Below are 19,269 nucleotides of genomic sequence, written 5' to 3'. Positions count from 1 at the left end.
CCTAGCAATCCTGGCACAAGGCTACCTGGAAAATAAACAAGCGCAGTGTCTTGCAGAAGAAATGTCACTAAAATAATCCATATCTTTAGGTTTGAGAGTACTGATATAAGCATGTGGTTTTTTACTGTTCTGAAACAGCTTGTCACCTATAATGTTGTTAACAATATCATCTGGCATATTACTGTAATTGGCATGTTTGTCTATGTGCTTTAGGTTTAATTTCCCAAATTTACTTTTGAATAATTTAATTATGTAAAATTACTGGGTTTGGTTTTGTTGGTTTGCTTCTGTGTCGGTAAAAACCAAGCTACGGGAGTACAGAAAAGCTTCTCCTGATTATCTTTTGTCTAGTTGAGATTTGAAAACAGAAACAATTTCTTTCCCCTTCATTCATTGACAACTCATCCTGTGTTATTATTCAGTTTTGTTATTATTGCTTCAATTATTATTCCAGTGTTTTCCAGAAAAAAAAAAATCAAAAATGTGTTTGATTACTAATTGTGGTTGTGATGGTTACTGACACTACTTCATGTATATAATTTATTCCCATTATGTCACTTGCTTTTACATAGTTGCAAATTTATACATACCTTTATACTTATTTCATGGCTGTGTGAACAAAATTACCCAAGAGTGTGGATACATATTCTTCTCACTTTTTCCTTCCAGCAATAGCTCTTTTTTTCTCTACCTATAATTACACAATTCTATTACAGTTTCATTTACATTTCACAGTTGACTACTTTTTCCTGAGGACAAAGCCCAGCTTTTAGTGAGTTGGTCCCCCTAGAGTACAGATCTGAGAGTAAAGCTCCTCAGCTGTCATGCACTTCTGTGCATCCCCAAAACTGTGTGAATCTCAGAAGCTTGGTGAATACTGGAGTCCAGAAATCGGGTGGAACAACTCCTTAGTCACTGAAGTCCCTGGTTCTGAGGCTAATGTCCACCTAAAGGAGACCATTGCAATCAGGTTTCAGCTGCTATCTTCTTGTCTTCACTAGCCTTTTAAACAGGAACCACACAGTTTGTTTAGGAAATCTGTTACTGAGGCAGATTTCCTAGATTATGCTTTTAATCATATTTTTCTTGCCTTCCAGTTTGCTTTAAGTCAAACTAGTTAGCAGCTTTCTACCACTCTGTATTGGGTTTGTGCTACTGGTAAAAAGGAATTGGAAGACTCATAAGTTAAGAGAAGAAGTATTCCTCTAAGTATTTTTTTTTAAATTGAATATAACAGTTCAATGAACCAACACAATAAACACTAGAAATAGATCTCGAATCCAGAAGATGTTCCCCCTCCTGACAAGGTATACATTCTTCCAGCTCAGTGCCATACTCCAAAGGTTTCACTGTCACGCTGCAGTGCAGAATGCTTTCCCTGGCCTCATGGATTTCATATTCCCTTCTGCACACTGGCATGGCTTTGTCATAGAATCATAGAATCATTTAGGTTGGAAAAGACCCTTAAGGTCATTGAGTCCAACTGCAAACCTAACACTGCCAAGTCCACCACTAAACCAACCGAAGTGCCACATCTACATGTCTTTTAAATACTTCCAGGGATGGTGACTCAACCACTTCCCTGGGCAGCCTATCCCAAAGGCAGTTGTCAGTACTGAGAGAAGTTAGATGCTGCTCTGCTTCATTTTTTTGGGTACCAGTGGCAAGTATCTTCTCAGGTTTGGCAGGGAGTAGGGTATGTGCAAAAGCAGAAATGTGACATGAAACAAGATACCCAGTGAGTATAGACATTTCCAGAGATAGGTGGCTGATAACTAGGGGCTGAGGGAGAGGAGGGAGTCAAACTGCAGCATCAAATGCATGCATCTGATGTACACCTAAATCACCTCCAAAGTACTTTTTGAAATGTGACTTTATCCCTTGCAGTGATCCTCTAACAGGTGAGGAATGAGCCTTTTAGTTTTGGTATTCCTTTATGGTGTACTATGAAATGCTGATGAAATTCTGAAAGAGGGGAGACATTTCATTCTTTCCTTCCTACTTGCCAAAGATGCGCTGTTCACTGATTATTGAATGCAGTGGGTAGAAACCTGAGTGGAGAGAGCTTTACAGTGAATTGCAAGGTACAGTGCCCAAGTGTAGGTACCTTCTCTTTTCAAAAGACATTTTAGGAATTGCTAGTTCACCCTGCTGGATTCATTAATCTCTGAGGGGTACGATACAATAAATGTATGTTTATTAGATCACAGAAGATATGGCTTTGCTATAAGAGAAGTTTAGGTACAAAATGATAACTCTAGCTTATTCTGTCATAATCTGTCTGTAATATTAATTGCAAAGTTGAAGCAGTAGTAAGATTATAAGGCAAAATAAAAGTGAATATTTGGTTGTATTTACTAATAATTTTATTTTAACTCCTTAATATCTTGGCTAATGTGAATGGCCTTTACCTAGCCTCTCTACTCAGCATTAGGGCTGAAGAGCTATGCTTGTTATTACAGATGGTTATTTTCCCCTGTTCACAAGGACATGTAACTAAACACTTTGATCACCTCTTCCAGGGTTTAGGCATTTGGACATCACATGATAATGGGAAGGAAAGTTTGAATTAGTTCTTCAACTCTCTTTGCTGAGATTGTCTTAACTTAGATTTTCATTCTATTACCTGATTTGCATGCTGCTTCTGTCTAGTTGTCTGGGTTTTCCCTGCTCACCGTCTCCTTAAGAAACTGATAAATTTTACCTAAGATATGTCATGAAAATATTATTTGTACACTATACTCAGTTCAAACTAGCCTTTCATGGTAAGCATTGCATACAGTTTAAGTATAACACATTAATACAAAAAACTTAGTTTTGAGTGCTAGTTTTTTTGGTTTGGTTTGGTTTTTAAAGTAACTACTTTCCTGTCCCCCATTAGTCATTTCCACTGTATAGAGTGTTCCTAAAGAAAGCTGTGAAAAACTTAAAGTATAAAGCTGAAAAGAAACAGCTACTTAATGTTTTCATTTCATATTTAAGTGGTGTTGCTCCTTTATTAAATTTTACATGGCACTTGATTTTTAATGGTGCATTAATATAGTTTTTGAGTAAAATCTTCACCAATGTATTGTTCACTCGTATTCACATTAATATCATATTAATTTATCACATTCAGTTGTTATAATAAATACTACATGAATAATTAATGATAGGGTGCTACAATAAATTGCTGACACTCTTTAATAAGCTGTTTCTTTTTAATAGTTTAGTTAGTATTCATTGCAAAATCATCAATTATAATTAATATACTTTGTCATGTTGTAGCATTGAGTTAATTTCCATTGAGATTGAAACATAAGTGGGAACCTTGTTAGCCTGAATAGCACTGGAGATATCTGTGAAACCCTTGAGATCTGGCATTCATTGTTTTCTTTAAATTCTCTGTAGCATAAAATTTGAATTTGAGTTCACCTTTGAGAAGTCAAACTAAGTCTGAAAATTGCTATTCATTTTTAGCTAGTGTTTAGGCAGAGAAAGCTCTCATTTAAGAGCTGCTCATGAGCAAGAAAACTTACATAAAATCAGTAGCTGAATCTCTGAATCTTCAGACAGTAATAAGGATGTGCATGTATCCAGGTTCCACTGTATTTCAGAACTCTAAATGCTGTCACATTTAAATTGTTAAATCTTTAGGGTTTCTATTTTATACAAGATACTTAATGAAGTTATTTAATAGTTTTTTTTATAATTTCTATTTCTTTATACTATAACATTGCATTTTTCTAAATACAATTGAAAGGTATTTTTTTAATCCCTGGTGTTTTTTTAACCCCTCATTTTTCTGTCAGTGTTTGACAGAAAATTGAAGATTTCTTCAAGTTAGTGTTTGAGTCTTACTGTATATGAATCTTCAAATATAGTAATTACAGGTTTGAGTTGTCTCTATTTCAAAACTGAAACTTTATTATTCAGGAAACACTAACAGATTTCAGCAGGTGCATAGTGGGCACTCTATTTTCAAAATGAAAAGAAGGAGTGATTTGTATGAGACCTTAATGTGAGACCTGGTATGAAATTTTAATCAACTATAGTCAGAAGGAATAATGATTGCCTCAGGTCACCCTTTTGCCTTCTTTCTACATTTTAAGTTTGTGTATGCTAAGTATTTTTTTCTTGATAAGACAAATAATGTAGGGATGTTATCTTCATAGCTCATTATCAGATGATACTAGAAGGAATAGACAAAAATCTTAAAAAAAAAATAAAAATATGCCCTCACCTCAGATTCTGCCAATAATCCCCTGAGGTCAATTAACATCATAGGATTTGTTCTGAGAACATGAGTACTGTCTTATGTCAGTGGCATATGGATTGAAAACTAATTAAGCAAACCTCAAAAATGGCTGTACGTGCTGTTTAGTCTTTCCTTTCCTAGTCCATTAGTCTTTCAATGGAATGCTACAAAAAAATACAGAATAGGAGGTTTGTCTTCGGCAAGACATTTCAGTAAGTGTTCAGTGAGGTGTTCTCACCATTATCATACGGATGTTGCTTAAAGAACATTGAGAGAGGCTTACATGCACATGTTTTATTAGTGCGGTCCATAGCTGATGACCTACTTTGACTTGAAATCCATCTTAAAAGAAGCAAACAAGGAGGGAAGAAAGAGAAGGAGAGAGAGAAAAAAAAGGGAAAGCCACTCCTCAGGCACCAGCTGGGAAGAGGAATGAGGGAGTCCCCAGACAAATATCTCTTCAGTAAAGGTAGTGGTGACAATGATGATGATAGTAATGATGGAAAAGCCAACATCTTCCTGCTTTCTCCCTAGTACAGTTATATTTTTCATGCAGACCTTCTCAAGCTCCTCACTGGTAGCTTATGATACAGTTAGCACTGAATGGAGCACGTGTGGGTGCTGCAGATTAAATAGTAGTTAAGGTCTGTGTATGTATATTATCGTGTAATATTTATTGTGTATTAAAATAACTATTATCTGCTTGTTATCTACTAGTCTGTATTCCAATATGAAGTTACATTAAAAGCCACCAGATTTGAAGTGATGTGATCTTAGTGTAGAGTTACAGGCTAAGAGCTACAAGGCAAAAGAGTGAGAAGTAGGGTGAAAACAGTATGATTTCAATATCAATGGCAGTCACTTTTTAGGAGAAACCCAGCATAACAATGATTCTGAATTCATCAGTGCCAGGTGAGAACAAGAGCACTTGTGGTACCAGAGTGAAGGCACTGCCACAGCAGCATGGCAGTGTGTAGATGAAAGGTTTCAGGCTCACAAGTGAAGGGCTGGCTGCAGAATTGGAGATGAAGGACTGCTAACTTTTCAAAGATTAAGGCACTGTGCAACAGAGGTGCTGTGGAAACTCCACGCACACCTTCGCTTGATGCAGCATTCCAGTTAACAGGAAGCTTCATCTCCTTGCGCTGTATTTGAGTTTGTATGTGAAGCTGTGCTTGAGTCCAGTCATGTATTGTGTCCGCTCTGCAGAAGTCATATGTTCGGCTTTAGAAACCCCTCGATCAATGACTGTGGAGAAACCCTAAGTTTTTGCTATTATGTGAAGACAGAGCATATGATGCTTGGTTCAGCTTTATCCATGATCCCCTTGCTCTTGTTCTAATGTTGCATGACCATCCTACTGGGTAACAATATTGTCCAAAAGAAACATAAAGAATTATCAACTGTCTGAGCTCAGCTGCTTCTCATATTTTATGAACTGCTGCACAATTTTGTAAATACAACAAAGATATTCTGCACTCAGTAGAGTGCTTTCTGGCAGAGAAGCCTTTAAATTAACCATGTACTACTTTTATTTGATCTCTGCTTTGGAGATCTGCTTAAAATCCTGTCAAACCTTTTAGCAAGATGTATGAAGACAAATAATAAAGCAAACTTTTCCATTAAACAAAGTTATGATTACATTTTACATGAACTGTATTTCAAAGCATTTCAAGATTCCCTGAATTTTGTTTGGTTTATAGCATTTGTGTTCATATTCAGGAAGTGTTTGATGATCTTCAAAAGATCTACCCTCTGCAGTTTCCTTTTATCCAATTTCAAGTGAGACAATGAAAGAAGAAGAAAAAAAGTTACTTATGTAAATAGAATTTAAGTTACTTTATTAAGCAAAAGAACAAAGAATGGGGTCAAATACCTGTTCCAGATTGCTGTCCCTGCAAGGGTATAAAAGAACAGTTTGATAAGGTAGCGTTTTCCTGTCTGCTGCAGTCCTTAGCAAGGTTATAAAAGACAATTCACAAACTGTAGTGAAAATAAAGCATATAGTTCCTCTAAAACCTTTTACGTGTAGGACATATGTCGTATACACTCAATAAGAGTATACCTTTTGAATTCTAGGGTGGATACTTTTGATTTTATAATAAATAAATAAAATCAACTTTAAAAAGCACACAAGATTCAAAAGTTGTAATAGAAAATTAGATTAATCTGTTTTATCTGCTTTCCACCTTTTGAAATGTAGAGCCAGTACCATACAGATTTTTTTTATTTTAAAAGAAGATGAGTTTAAGGGACCTTGTCTTTTGGATGATATAGTTTGGCAGACTTCCATAGTTTGGGCAGATTTGAGAAGTGAAGAATCTGAATTGGAACCATATAAGCAGCTGACATTTACAGAACAAATTTCGTTTAGTATGTGCTAGTTTAATCTATGTAACAAGCCATTTAGATGTGATGATAGTAACTTTTTTAAGCACTAACAGCCAAACTATGTAGAAAGAGTTTGGGAGCTGAGATTTTAGAGAATTTATTCTTCATTTAGAAACAAAAGCACAAACATCTTTAGCCCTATGAGCACATTTTCATTTAAATTAGCTGCATTAAGTTAGTATACATTACAGTTCAGTTACAACACAATTTTGCTGCAGACAAAATGCTGTATTCTTAAAGAAGGTCATTATCCCTTGCTCCTCATCCTCAGTTAAGGATGCAGAGCTATTCACTGAGGACATCAGAAGGGTATACCCTGTTCTTAAGTTACAGATGCTTAAAATCTAATGTTTTATAATGAAAACAAAAATATATTATTTTTTTTCATGTCTGAATGGTTCTTTTCTAGTTCTTCAAATTAGGGAACTAGATTAGCTAGGATGTTTTTAACATGTGAGTGTTTAGTGCTATTGCAGTGCTTAGAATCTAATTCTTTTACAGTCACAATAAAGTTTCACAATTAAATTATCCTCAGTTTTTATTTAGAGTCCAATTCCAATTAATCAGGCCTTTTTAATTTTATAGATCTTGTCAGAACACAGTAGGCACTATTTCATGTTACTTCTGCAAAAAATAAGACTTTCCTTCTTTCTCCCTCAGGCTCAAAACAACTGTGTACAAGTTGCAACAATCCCCCTATGTCCTTCCTAGAGGAAAGAGAAGTCTCTCCTGTCCTTGCAAATGGAAGATTTTTGTCATGTCTTATAACACCTAATGAATTATCAGACTTTTGCTTTCATGAGATAAAATTCCCTAGCAGTTTTCTTTATTTATTTGTCTACTTTTGCTCAAAACAGAATTTTGTACACATTCTGTGTTGAAAAATCTCTTGGATTACCCATATTTTGGGTTTTGCCACAAATTATGTTTAAAATACCTAAGTAAATTGAGGTATCAATCAATATTGGCATAACGGAGATGTGGTGGGATGGCTTCTATGACTGGAGTGTTGGAAAGGAAGGATACAGGCTCTTTAGAAAGAACAGCCAGGGAAGATGAGGAGGGGGTATCACCGTCTATGTCAATGGCGAGCTGGAGTGCATGGAGCTCCACCTGGGGATGGATGAGGAGCTGACCAAGAGCTTATGGGTCAGGATTGAAGGGAGGGCAGGGACAGGTGACATTATAGGGGGGATCTGCTACAGGCCACCCGACCAGGAAGACTGAGCGGATGAGGCCCTCTATAGACAGATAGGAGCAGCCTCATGTTCACAAGCCCTGGTCCTCATGGGGGACTTCAACTACCCCGATATCTGTTGGAGGAACAACACAGCAGGGCATAAGCAATCCAAGAGGTTCATGGAGTGCATTGATGATAAATTCCTTCTCCAAGTGATAGAGGAGCCAACTAGGAGAGGTGCTATGCTGGACCTTGTTCTCACCAACAAGGAGGGGCTGGTGGGGAATGTGAAGCTCAAGGGCAACCTTGGCTGCAGTGACCATGAAATGGTGGATTTGAGATCCTTAAGGCAGCAAGGAAACTCACTACCCTGGACTTGAGGAGAGCAAACTTCAGGGCCCCTTCAGGGATCTGCTTGGTAGAGTACCATGGGATAAAGCCCTGGAAGGAAGATTGGCCCAAGAAAGTTGGTTAATATTCAAGGATCACCTCCTCCAAACTCATGAGCAAAGCATCCCAACAAAAAGGAAGTCAGGGAAAAACACCATGAGGGATGCATGGATGAACAAGGAGCTCCTGGACAAACTCAAACATAAAAAGGAAAGCTACAGAGTGTGGAAGCAAGGACAGGTAGCCTCGGAAGAATACAGAGAAATTGTCTGAGCAGCCAGGGATCAGGTTAGGAAAGCTAAAGCCCTGATAAAATTAAATCTGACCAGGAACGTCAAGGGCAACAAGAAAAGCTTCTGTAGGTACATCAGTGATAAAAGGAAGACTAGGGAAAATGTGAGCCTTCTCCAGCAGCAAACAGGAAACCTGGTTACCTGGGACATGGAGAAGGCTGAAGTATTCTACAACTTTTTTGCCTCAGTCTTCACCGGCAAGTGCTCGAGCTGCACTGCCCAAGTTGCAGAAGGCAAAGGCAGAGACTGGGAGAATGAAGAACTGCCCACTGTAAGAGAAGATCAGGTTCAAGACCATCTAAGGAACCTGAAGGTGCACAAGTCCATGGGACCTGAGGAGATGCATCCATGGGTCCTGAGGGAACTGGTGGATGAAGTTGCTAAGCCACTCTCCATCATATTTGAGAAGTTGTGGCAGTCCAGGGAAGTACCCACTGACTGGAAAAGGGGAAACATGACCCCTACTTTTAAAAAGGGAAAAAAGGAATACCTGGGGAACTACAGTCCAGTCAGTCTCACTTCTGTGCCCAGCAAGATCATGGAGTGGATCCTCCTGGAAACTATGCTAAGGCACGTGGCAAATGAGGAGGTGACTGATGACAGCCAACATGGCTTCACTAAGTGCAAATCATGCCTGACAAATTTGGTGGCCTTTTACAATGGGATTACAGCATTGGTGGATAAAGGAAGAGCAACTGACGACATCTACCTGGACTTGTGCAAAGCGTTTGACACTGTCCTGCATGACATCCTTGTCTCTAAATTGGAGAGACACTGATTTGACAGATGGACCACTTGGTGGATAAGGAATTGGCTGGATGGTCGTACTCAAAGAATTGCGGTTAACAGCTCAATGTCCAAGTGGAGAGCGGTGACGAGTGGTGTTCCTCAGGTGTTGGTATTGGGATTGGTGGTCTTTAACATCTTTGTCAGTGACATAGACAGTGGGACTGAGTGCACCCTCAGCAAGTTTGCCAACGATACCAAGCTGTGTGGTGCGTGAAAGAGTAAAAGAAAACCCTCTGTAGCTAAGAACTAAAGAGCTCTTTCAGGATCACATAAGATTTGTCTGCTTACCTTGAGGTACGAGAACCAGTAGTTACTCATAGAGCACATGTGCTAGGTAAGGAACATTACATGACATCTTTCAAGAGTGATTAGCAGTTTTTTATTTTTCATTTATGATAGGTGGATGAGCCATATCACTTTACGCAAAATTTCATGGCTTGATCTTTCATCAAGAATGTAAGAGATGTGGCTTCATTTCCTTTGTTTCTGTAAAAGAATTTTAAATTATATCTGATGCCTCCTAGGAGAATTATCTTGCCAATGTGGCTAAAGGCTGTTGTTTCATTTTGCATAGAGAATTAAAGATTAATTGAGGCAATGAAAATGGAAGTTAAGATGAGTATATTTTTCCAGTCTAGTAGTTTGGTACTCACATGGTAACAGTGACTGTTGATTCATTGGTTATTTCATAATTTTATTTCCCAACTGTTTAATGTATGAATTTCCTTGAAACAGTGTTCCTCCTCCCCTGCTTAATGCCGTACCCATTATGCTAAAGAGGTTAGCCAACATTTGCTCACTTTGTGACTAACTGATTTTCTAATCCCTTTACGTGAAGCAGAAGTCATAGGAGATGCATGTTTAAATCCCCAGAGGCAAACTGAATTGAATTTAGGTGTCACACATTCTGGCTGCGTGTGTTAATTACTGTATAAAAAAGCAGCAGCAGTATCAGCTACTGTAGATATTTTTAAAGAAAAAAAGCATGACATTTCTTATACTGCTGAGTAAAATATTAGGGCCTTGAAGGGGAGAGATGCCTTTGACTGCATAAGCTTTTACTGCTGACAAGACCAGACTCAGTATTGCTGTTCATGGCTGCTTTTTTGAGTTTCTAGTCCCTCATTATGTGTAGGGACCTCATGCAGTTCTGGATTGCAGTGTGTAGGAACAGTTAGAAAAATACTCAGTTGAAGTCCTTAGAACACAAGGTCCTTTGTGTATCGGGGCATTGATCACAAATGAAAGAGATTTCAGGCATCAGGACACCAGATCTCCAATAGCTTGGATGGTCTGGAGAGAAAGGAATCTTTCCATGGATGAGGCCAATGTTTTTCTGAAAAAAAGTCACCTAAATCTCCAGGTCAAGAAATTGGGGGATTAAACATGGCCTTAACCTGGTATCTTAATATTAGCAAAAAGTGGCGAGAAAACCTTAACCTGAACTGTGACACGTTCTGTATAATTTTCCTATTGAGGGAGGGAATTTTGCAAAGAAGGGCTTGCTTTGCTTTGGAAACCTCTTTCTGGGGCCTGCGTCAGTGATTTACTGACTGACATGAGATGAGCTAGGAAACTTGACTGATCAGACAACATGAGCATCCTTTGTCATGATAACGAAGGGAATGATAGGGCCTGAGGAAACTGCGTAGCTGTCAAATATTTGCAAGGTATTTGAGAAGGGGTGGTATGCACTGAAAACAGAGTACAGTTGTACAACATGGGTTGGAGGTATTTGAGTGTCAACTTGTATTCGAAGAATTTTGCAATGTAATTGAATTTTAGTAAATAACTAATTGTTCATAGAAGAAAGCATGTCTGCTGCTTGCAGAATGTAGTGTACTTTAGAGGGGTAGTAATATCATATTAACTCGAGTTCGTAACCCTCATTATCCCTCATCTTATACATCAGTACTTTTCTTCTCATAATTAAATTGCCGTGGTTTTGAACTTTGGAACACAGACTTATCGGAGCAGGAAATTTGGCCAGTTCTAGATTAGAGAAAGCCCATTGTACACCTTTTCTATTACTGCATAGGTCTTAGTGGTTTACAGTCCATCACTGAAACAAAATGTAGAATACTGTATGAATGTTATGTAAGAAAAAACCTTTGCTTCCATAACATTTTCTTATTTTCTTCTCCTCTTCAGCATTTTACTTCTATATTGTCCAGTTCTTTGAAGGGGGTAGATAATAAGATACCAATGCAGCCTAAGGGAACATAGATACTTTTGCATGGATCTTTATTGGGGCAAACACTTGTTTGCAGAAGGCTTGTGTAGAGTACTGGTGTCGTAAACACAAGAAGGCATGGAGTAGTATGGCTCTAAACAAGTCTGGCATTAATGTTGGCATTGCTTTGAATTACATTTTGTAAACTTAATTAGTTCCACATCCTTCCTAAAAATCAAAGACAAAAATAGCTACATATGAATATGTACACACAAATGTATTGAGATATGTATATGTAACCATATGTAGTATGTATCATATATTTGAAAGATCCTTTACCAAAGAAGTATCAATAATAAAAATCTCATTCATTTGTGTCCTGGTTTCAGCTGGGATAGAGTTAACTGTCTTTATAGTAGCTGGTACAGTGCTATGTTTTGAGTTCAGTATGTGAAGAATGTTGACAACACTGATGTTTTCAGTTGTTGCTAAGTAGAGTTTAGACTAAAGTCAAGGATTTTTCAGCTTCTCATGCCCAGCCAGCGAGAAAGCTGGAGGGGCACAAGAAGTTGGCACAGGACACAGCCAGGGCACCTGACCCAAACTGGCCAAGGGGGTATTCCATACCATGTGATGTCACATCTAGTTTAGGAACTGGGGAGTGGGGGGAATCGCTGCTCGGGGACTAGCTGGATGTTGGTCGGCGGGTGGTGAGCAATTGCACTGCGCATCATTTGTACATTCCAATCCTTTTATTATTGTTGTTGTCATTTTATTAGTGTTATCATTACCATTATTAGTTTCTTCTTTTCTGTTCTATTAAACCGTTCTTATCTCAACCCACGAGTTTTACTTCTTTTCCCAATTTTCTCCCCCATCCCACTGGATGGGGGGGGAGTGAGCGGCTGCGTGGTGCTTAGTTGCTGACTGGGGTTAAACCACGACAATTTGTCAGTCTACTATGGTTCTTTGAAACATTTAGACAAAGTAAAGTGACTTTAAACATGTTAGAAATACCCGGTGCATCTCACAGTCCCCAACAAAGGAAGGGTTTGGCTGTCCGAAGTTTGGTGGCAGGAATTCTTACTCCTCAACACTCTTCTGCCTAATAAATATAATGCAGCTCAGGGCCTAAGTAAGCTAAGGAAGGGGAGAACATAAAGCTCTACCTGAAAATAGCAAATGAACTCTAACTGTGCACAAAACCAAAGATCCAGAGCCAGCTTACTGGTGATTTCCTTCTTCACTTTGCCTAAGGAGATCCCAAATGTAGAGTAGAAATAAGACTTCCAGTAAGACTGTAACTATCTCATTCCCCCTCCACTTCCTTTCTTCCCCCCTTTCATATTTCCTTCCCTCCTTCCCCTTTCCCTCCATGCCTTCCTGCCTCCCTCTCCTTCTCCTTCTTCCTCCCTTTTTTCTTCAGTTTTTTTGTGGGGAGGAAGTAAAAAATACAGAAAATATCATTGTTTTTAGACTTTTCAAAAGCAGGAAGCATATAAATTTGATGATGTCTGTGAAGGACTCGGAAATGTAAACAGAAAATTTTTAGATTGTTTATTTGTAAATATGAAACATACATTTCTTCTTGAATATGTTTAAACGAATTATTTTCTGATCTATCTTTACACTATATTTTCAAAATCATTCGTTACATATATACTTGTTAAACTATACTGTTTTACCCAAAATTGTAAACTCCACACACTTCCAAAAATGAATATTTTAATGTCCTATGAAACCTAAAAATCTATTGAATATTTCTAGAAAAACACATATTTTTTTAAACCTATCACATCTTGTATAAAATACATCTGTTGATTTACAATTATGTGTTATTTTATTATTATTATAAATGTTATAACAGGTTTTTACCAAAGTCTGAATGAGGTCTGAATGACGTTTATGTCAAAATCTCTATTTCACATGGTATATTTTATCTTTAGACTGAACAATGAGATATAAATACCAATCTCTTGCACCTTAAAAGAAATTGTAGATTAATATTAGTATGTTACTGTTACTGTGGGATTTTATAAGGTATTTTTAGGCCATTTTTAAGCATTTTGAATATTTGAACAGCACACCAATATTATTTTCTATCTGTTTGCATGTTTTCATTTATGCGCTGAAATTTATACTGCACATTTGGAATAATTTTATTAGTCTTTATTCAGAACTCAAACTGAGCCCATGAGCTGGAACATACCACTCTTCCTACACTTTATTATTTTCTTTACTGGGGAGCAATGACAAAAATGTCTACTCCTGAAAGTGTCAGTAAGTTTGTACTACAGATGGCTGTGAAAAAGACTCATCTACACTCTACATGGAAAAGAAGGGAGCTGTCTGCTTGGCCCTGACTGATGTCAGTAAATGTTGGTCTGTTTTTTAGTTTTTTCATTGTTATTCCTGGTGGTGAAAAACATGTTTGAATGCTCTTGATTTATTGCCGGATTCTTTTATCTCAGCAGCTTATTGTCTGCTTTTTCTAGTACTTGTTTGTAAAGAAGAATAGGGAAGTAAAAATCAATGTTACATTTATTTGAAATCTTACCACAATAACAATATTTCAACAAAACATCCAATTTTTATGGAATCCAGCTAACCTGCATTATAGATTAGTCTGATGGGAGGACCACGGGATAAATTGGAGGTAAAGGGAATTACGTGAAAGCATGTAAGTGCACATAATAAATGTACCCAGTGAAATGCAGGAGACAGATAGCAACTTTGGTAGGATTTCTAGGAGCTGGTCCTACAGATGAAATCTGAGAGAAATATACTTTTCCTAGATAGCCCACTAGAATTTTCACAGAGTCTAAATATTACTGCAAATAACCCATATTTTCTTGAAATGGATAATTCACTTCTTTTTTTAAATGTGTCTGTTTTCTTTAGCTGAATGTGGAGCAACTGTCTCTGCAAATGAAGGAACCTTGCTGTCTCCAAATTATCCATCTAATTATGACAACAACCATGAATGTATCTATAAAATTGAAACAGAGGCTGGAAAAGGGATCCATCTCAGAGCCAGGAGCTTTCAGCTGCATGAGGGAGATATTGTTAAGGTAAAAAGAAAATAATGTCACTTTCTACCATGCTCAACATTCATATTGCATAACAACTCTGCTCTTAACACCAATTATTTTTATTTTCATTTCACTTTCTCACACAAAATTAATAAATTCTATGTGGATAGCATCACTTTCTTTATACTAGATTTACTTATTTATACTAGATTCAAAGGGACTATAGATGACATTAAGAGTTCAGTTACATTTATAGAAGTATTAGGCTGTTTACAGTGGGTTAAATTCTAAAAAGAAAACCTAAAATGTGAACTTGGATTTCGATTACTAAAGTGTCTACATTATTTTCTGTTTGCAGCAATATTTGTAAGTGTAGCACAGTGATTACTTAAGAAAGGACAGGTTTTAATTTTGGTACATTTTTATTTTCTTGTTTTGTCTTGCACAGAACTTTTTTTGTTTTTGTTTCAAATTAATTATGTTGCTCATTTGAATAGAAAGAATCTAGCTAACATATAGCATTGTAATATTGACTAAAACTGTAGTTACAGAAGATGGTTTTCATTCTTTTGTTCTGTACATAGCCTTTGAAACACAGGCTAAATATATACAGATTTTGAACATGTAATGTACATTTCTACACCATGGCCATAATTCGTCTTGTCTTACTAATAGCTGTTGCATACTTGTATGTACTGAAAATCATGACATTCATCTGAAGTGCTGAGCATACATTAAATTATTCTTTCAAAATTATGTCTCTAAATTTTCAGAGTTAATTGATACTTCAATCACCAAGTATTCAGAATTCAGTTAGCAACTTGCTTTCTGAGGATCTCACAGCAACCATTTAACATGTCAGAAATTGCTGCCTACATTTTTAATTTGATGTTACTATTTTTATTTGCACTGAATGCTTCCCACAAGTAGTTTAAAGATATCATTGTTATTGATCAAATTTTGGTGGCCATGCTTTTATCCATTTTGTCATCTTAAGAGATTCCTTATGTAAATAAGTGTGACAATTCAATCTGAAGTTATACATGTCCTGCAAAGTACAAGGCATTTAGAGATACAATGAAGGTGGGGAGAAAAAAAAAAAAAAAAAAAGACTTCCCTTTAAGTATTTATTAATATAAACATTCATATCTTTGTTATCATACCTGTTCATTTTAGCAAGTACAGGCTGAATTAGACCATGAAATAAGCAAAACTTTTAGAATCCCCAATAGTATTAGAAAGTTACAGTCAAAAGAACAGCATTTTCTCCATCTTTACCCACAAAATCATTGATAATAAACGCCTCCATGCTTGTGTGGCCACCATGGATGAAACACTGCAAGACCTTGGCCAATGGTTTTCCTTTTAGATAAAAGAATTGAGTAGGTGGGCAAAATGTGTAATCTATATTGTCCTTTGCTCCCGTATTCCATGATATGACAGTGCAGATCCCCAAAAGTATTTTTGCTCTGAACAGATGCAGCAGACAAGGAAGAACTTAATTGTCCACTGTCCTGGTTTCGGCTGGGATAGAGTTAAGTTGCTTTTTAGTAGCTGGTATAATGTTATGTTTTGGGTTCAGTATGAGAAGACTGTTGATAACACACCGATGTTTTCAGTTGTTGCCAAGTAGTGTTTAGATTGAGTCAAGGATTTTTTAGCTTCTCATGCCCAGCCAGCAAGAAGACTGGAGGGGCACAAGAAGTTGGGAGGAGACACAGCCAGGACAGCTGACCCCAGCTGCCCAAAGGGATATTCCATACCATGTGATGTCATGCCCAGTATATAAACTGGGGCGAGTTGGCTGGGGCGGGTGGATCACTGCTCAGGGACTAACTGGGCATCAGTCGGTGAGTGGTGAGAAATTGCACTGTGCATCACTTGTGTTGTATATTCATCATTATCATCATTATTATTATTACTATTTTCTTCCTTTCTGTCCTATTAAACTGTCTTTCTCTCAACCCATGAGTTTTACTTCTTTTTTCGATTCTCTCCCCCATCCCTCTGGGTGGGAGGGAGGGAGTGAGTGGCTGTGTGGTGCTTAGTTGCTGGCTGGGGTTAAACAACGACACCCACTGAGCTGCTTGAATATGGTACATAAGTCTCCCAGAAGCTTTGCACGTATCAAGTTTATAAATAATTTAATAAACTAGCTGAACAAAAAAAACCCTTAGAAGACTCTAAACAAACATTTAAGAAACTCAGTTATCCTTCAGAACATTTCATGAGTAATATCAAGCATACTTAGAGATATTCCCTGGGGATATAAGAAAGATTTGCCTGAGAGAAAGCTGTTCTGAGCAATCTGCTAGATACTTTCTTCTTTCATAGATCTGTTAGCACAATACTCTTGAGGATCCAAAGGAAGCAAAGGCAAAATTGTGGTGATATCTGTACTGCAAGGCCTGTTCTCTGGTTCTGAGGCAACTGGCACACCACAACTTCCATTTATACAATTAAACTCTCTGCCCCTATGCCCTCCGTAACCTGCATTTATAAAAATAAAGTCTATTTCTTATCCACTCCCATGCCAGGATGTCCTTGTTCATATTTCCATTGGTATCAGCCCTTGATCTGGCCCCCAAACTTACCCAGGCATTGTCCAGAGGACTGCCAAAAGGAGCAGGCCAAAATCTTGACTGAAAATGTGCCAGAGGTTGAACAGAGTGCACAACTGAATGTTAATGTTTGGGCTTGCATCCTAGCTCTGTTTATATTAGTGGCTAAAGTATCTCTAGCATTCAGGTTTTATAAACTTGTCAGCTTCTGATTTCTTTGGTTAATCTATAGGAGATATTCTTCTAGACTGAAAGAAATGTTCTTTCCAGTCTTGCCATGCATCATGAGATGATACTGCCTGCTTGCTTACCACTAAAAAGACACTTTGTGATGATTTAAAGCCTGCTAGCTGAAAGGAGAGAACATTCCAGCAACCTAGTACAGGAAGCCAGCATGAAGAATTTTTGTTTCCACAGCAATGCCAGTTATCTTGGAAACATAACAGTTACCTTGCCAAGTTGAACCAAGTGGTCCACCTAGCTCAATATGCTTTCTTGATAATAGTGATAGGTGGTTTTATTTAGCTAAAATATGCAAGCTTGGCCACTGTCTGTGCTCCATTGCCCTTACACTCCCCCAAAATCCACAGCTGTTGGGTTAAGTTAGGCCACACTTTGCTGTCTCTTCCATCTGCTACTGACATGTTGTCTTTGAATTTTGGTAGTCCTTTAAATTAGTTGATACTGCTAGAAGCCTCTTCTATGACAGCAAATCCTAGAAGTTCACTATGTACTGTGTAAAGAAGTAGATTCTTTCATCTCTTTGAAATCAACATCGTTAGTTGATTAATGAAACATCAAGTTTCATTAAGTACTTCTTTGCTCTAACAATACAGGATTTGATGAATAGTTTTGTATTCATGTTCTCTAATGCCTTCATGGTTTTGTAAACCTTGATCATATCCCTGTTCAGCCTTCTTCTGTCCAAACTTAGCCTCTATTTCCAAGGCAGCTGCTCCTCAATCATTGCCTGTGTCTGCACTTTCCACAGCTCTACTCTGCCCTTCTGCCCATGCACAGACCAAAACTAAATAGAAAACTCAATAAATGGATACTACAAGGCAGTACTATATACAGAGGCAAAATACTGTCCCCTATTTTGTTTTTAACCTTCTTCAGTCCTCTATAAACTCATATTTCAGCGCTACAACATCTTTAGGACTAATTATCAATTTTGTTTATATACATGTGGGGTGATGTCTTCTCCTTCATACACGGTCATATATTTGTCTTCTTCAACAATTTATCAGAGGTCACTATTGCATTTCTTTTCCATTTTATTTTTACATTTTTTTCAAAGAAATTAGCCTTTTTAATATCAGGTAGGGAAAAGGGAAATATCTTATGGACTACAGCACCTAATTTTTCAGCAGGAAGGATGAGTTCATTCTCAGCTAACATAATATTTTATTTTATTTTATTTTACTCCCTAAAATTATTCAGAAATAGAATAGAATAGAAGAGAATATTTTAGATGGAAGGGACCGATCATCTAGTCCAACTGCCTGACCAGTTCAGGGCTGACCAAGAGTTAAAGCATGGTATTAAGGACATTGTCCAAATGCCTCTTAAACACTGACAGGCTTGGGGCATCGACCACCTCTCTAGGAAGCCTGTTCCAGTGCCTGACCACCCTCTCAGTAAAGAAATGCTTCCTAATATTCAGTCTAAACCTCCCGTGGCGCAGCTTTGAACCATTCCCACACATCCTACCACTGGATACAAGGGAGAAGAGATCAGCACCTCCCTCTCTGCTTCCCCTCCTCAAGCTGTAGAGAGCAATGTGCCTTAACTGTGGTTGTATGCTTCGGTTAATGTTTAAGCAAATATATTCTATCTACTCTCTTCTCCCTCTTCCTGTTCCTGTCCTGATTTGCATGGGAAGGAGAACTGAGCATGTGAGACAGAATTAAATTTTCACGTGCTCTGACCAGATCTACAGTCTGAGCAATTGGGAAATTAAGATACTCTCCAAAGGCTTACCTTTCCCACAGCTTTGGCAGGGCTCTGGATTTCTGAAGTTTGTTTTCTTTCCTATCTTTACCCTAAATATGCACAAAATATGTTATAAACACCAGCCTTCTATCTTGTGTTTGCATAGAAGAAAGCCCCAAGACTGCCTTGCAGGCAGGTTGCAAGGGATGCAATAAGGCTTAAGAATATTTATAAACCTTGTGCTGAAATATAGGGCATTTTCCCGTCTGAATATCTTTTTAAAGAAAA

At 37.6% G+C, this 19,269-nt stretch overlaps 1 protein-coding gene across 1 annotated transcript in view; it reads left to right on the top strand.

The window, feature by feature from the left end:
• The window catches only part of LOC104827832 (CUB and sushi domain-containing protein 1), a gene marked incomplete at its 3' end in the record, with an annotated part of 962,107 nt that overhangs the window by 709,987 nt on the left and 232,851 nt on the right, over window positions 1-19,269 (top strand). Inside the window, exon 23 of the mRNA XM_010561097.1 lies at window positions 14,355-14,524. Coding sequence (XP_010559399.1) covers window positions 14,355-14,524 — 170 coding nt within the window. The remainder of the gene's footprint in view (window positions 1-14,354; window positions 14,525-19,269) is intronic.

Source organism: Haliaeetus leucocephalus, unplaced genomic scaffold (genome assembly GCF_000737465.1).
Source record: "Haliaeetus leucocephalus isolate CR32 unplaced genomic scaffold, Haliaeetus_leucocephalus-4.0 Scaffold141, whole genome shotgun sequence".
Classification (NCBI taxonomy): domain Eukaryota; kingdom Metazoa; phylum Chordata; class Aves; order Accipitriformes; family Accipitridae; genus Haliaeetus; species Haliaeetus leucocephalus.
This window is presented reverse-complemented; position numbering and strand designations above follow the sequence as displayed.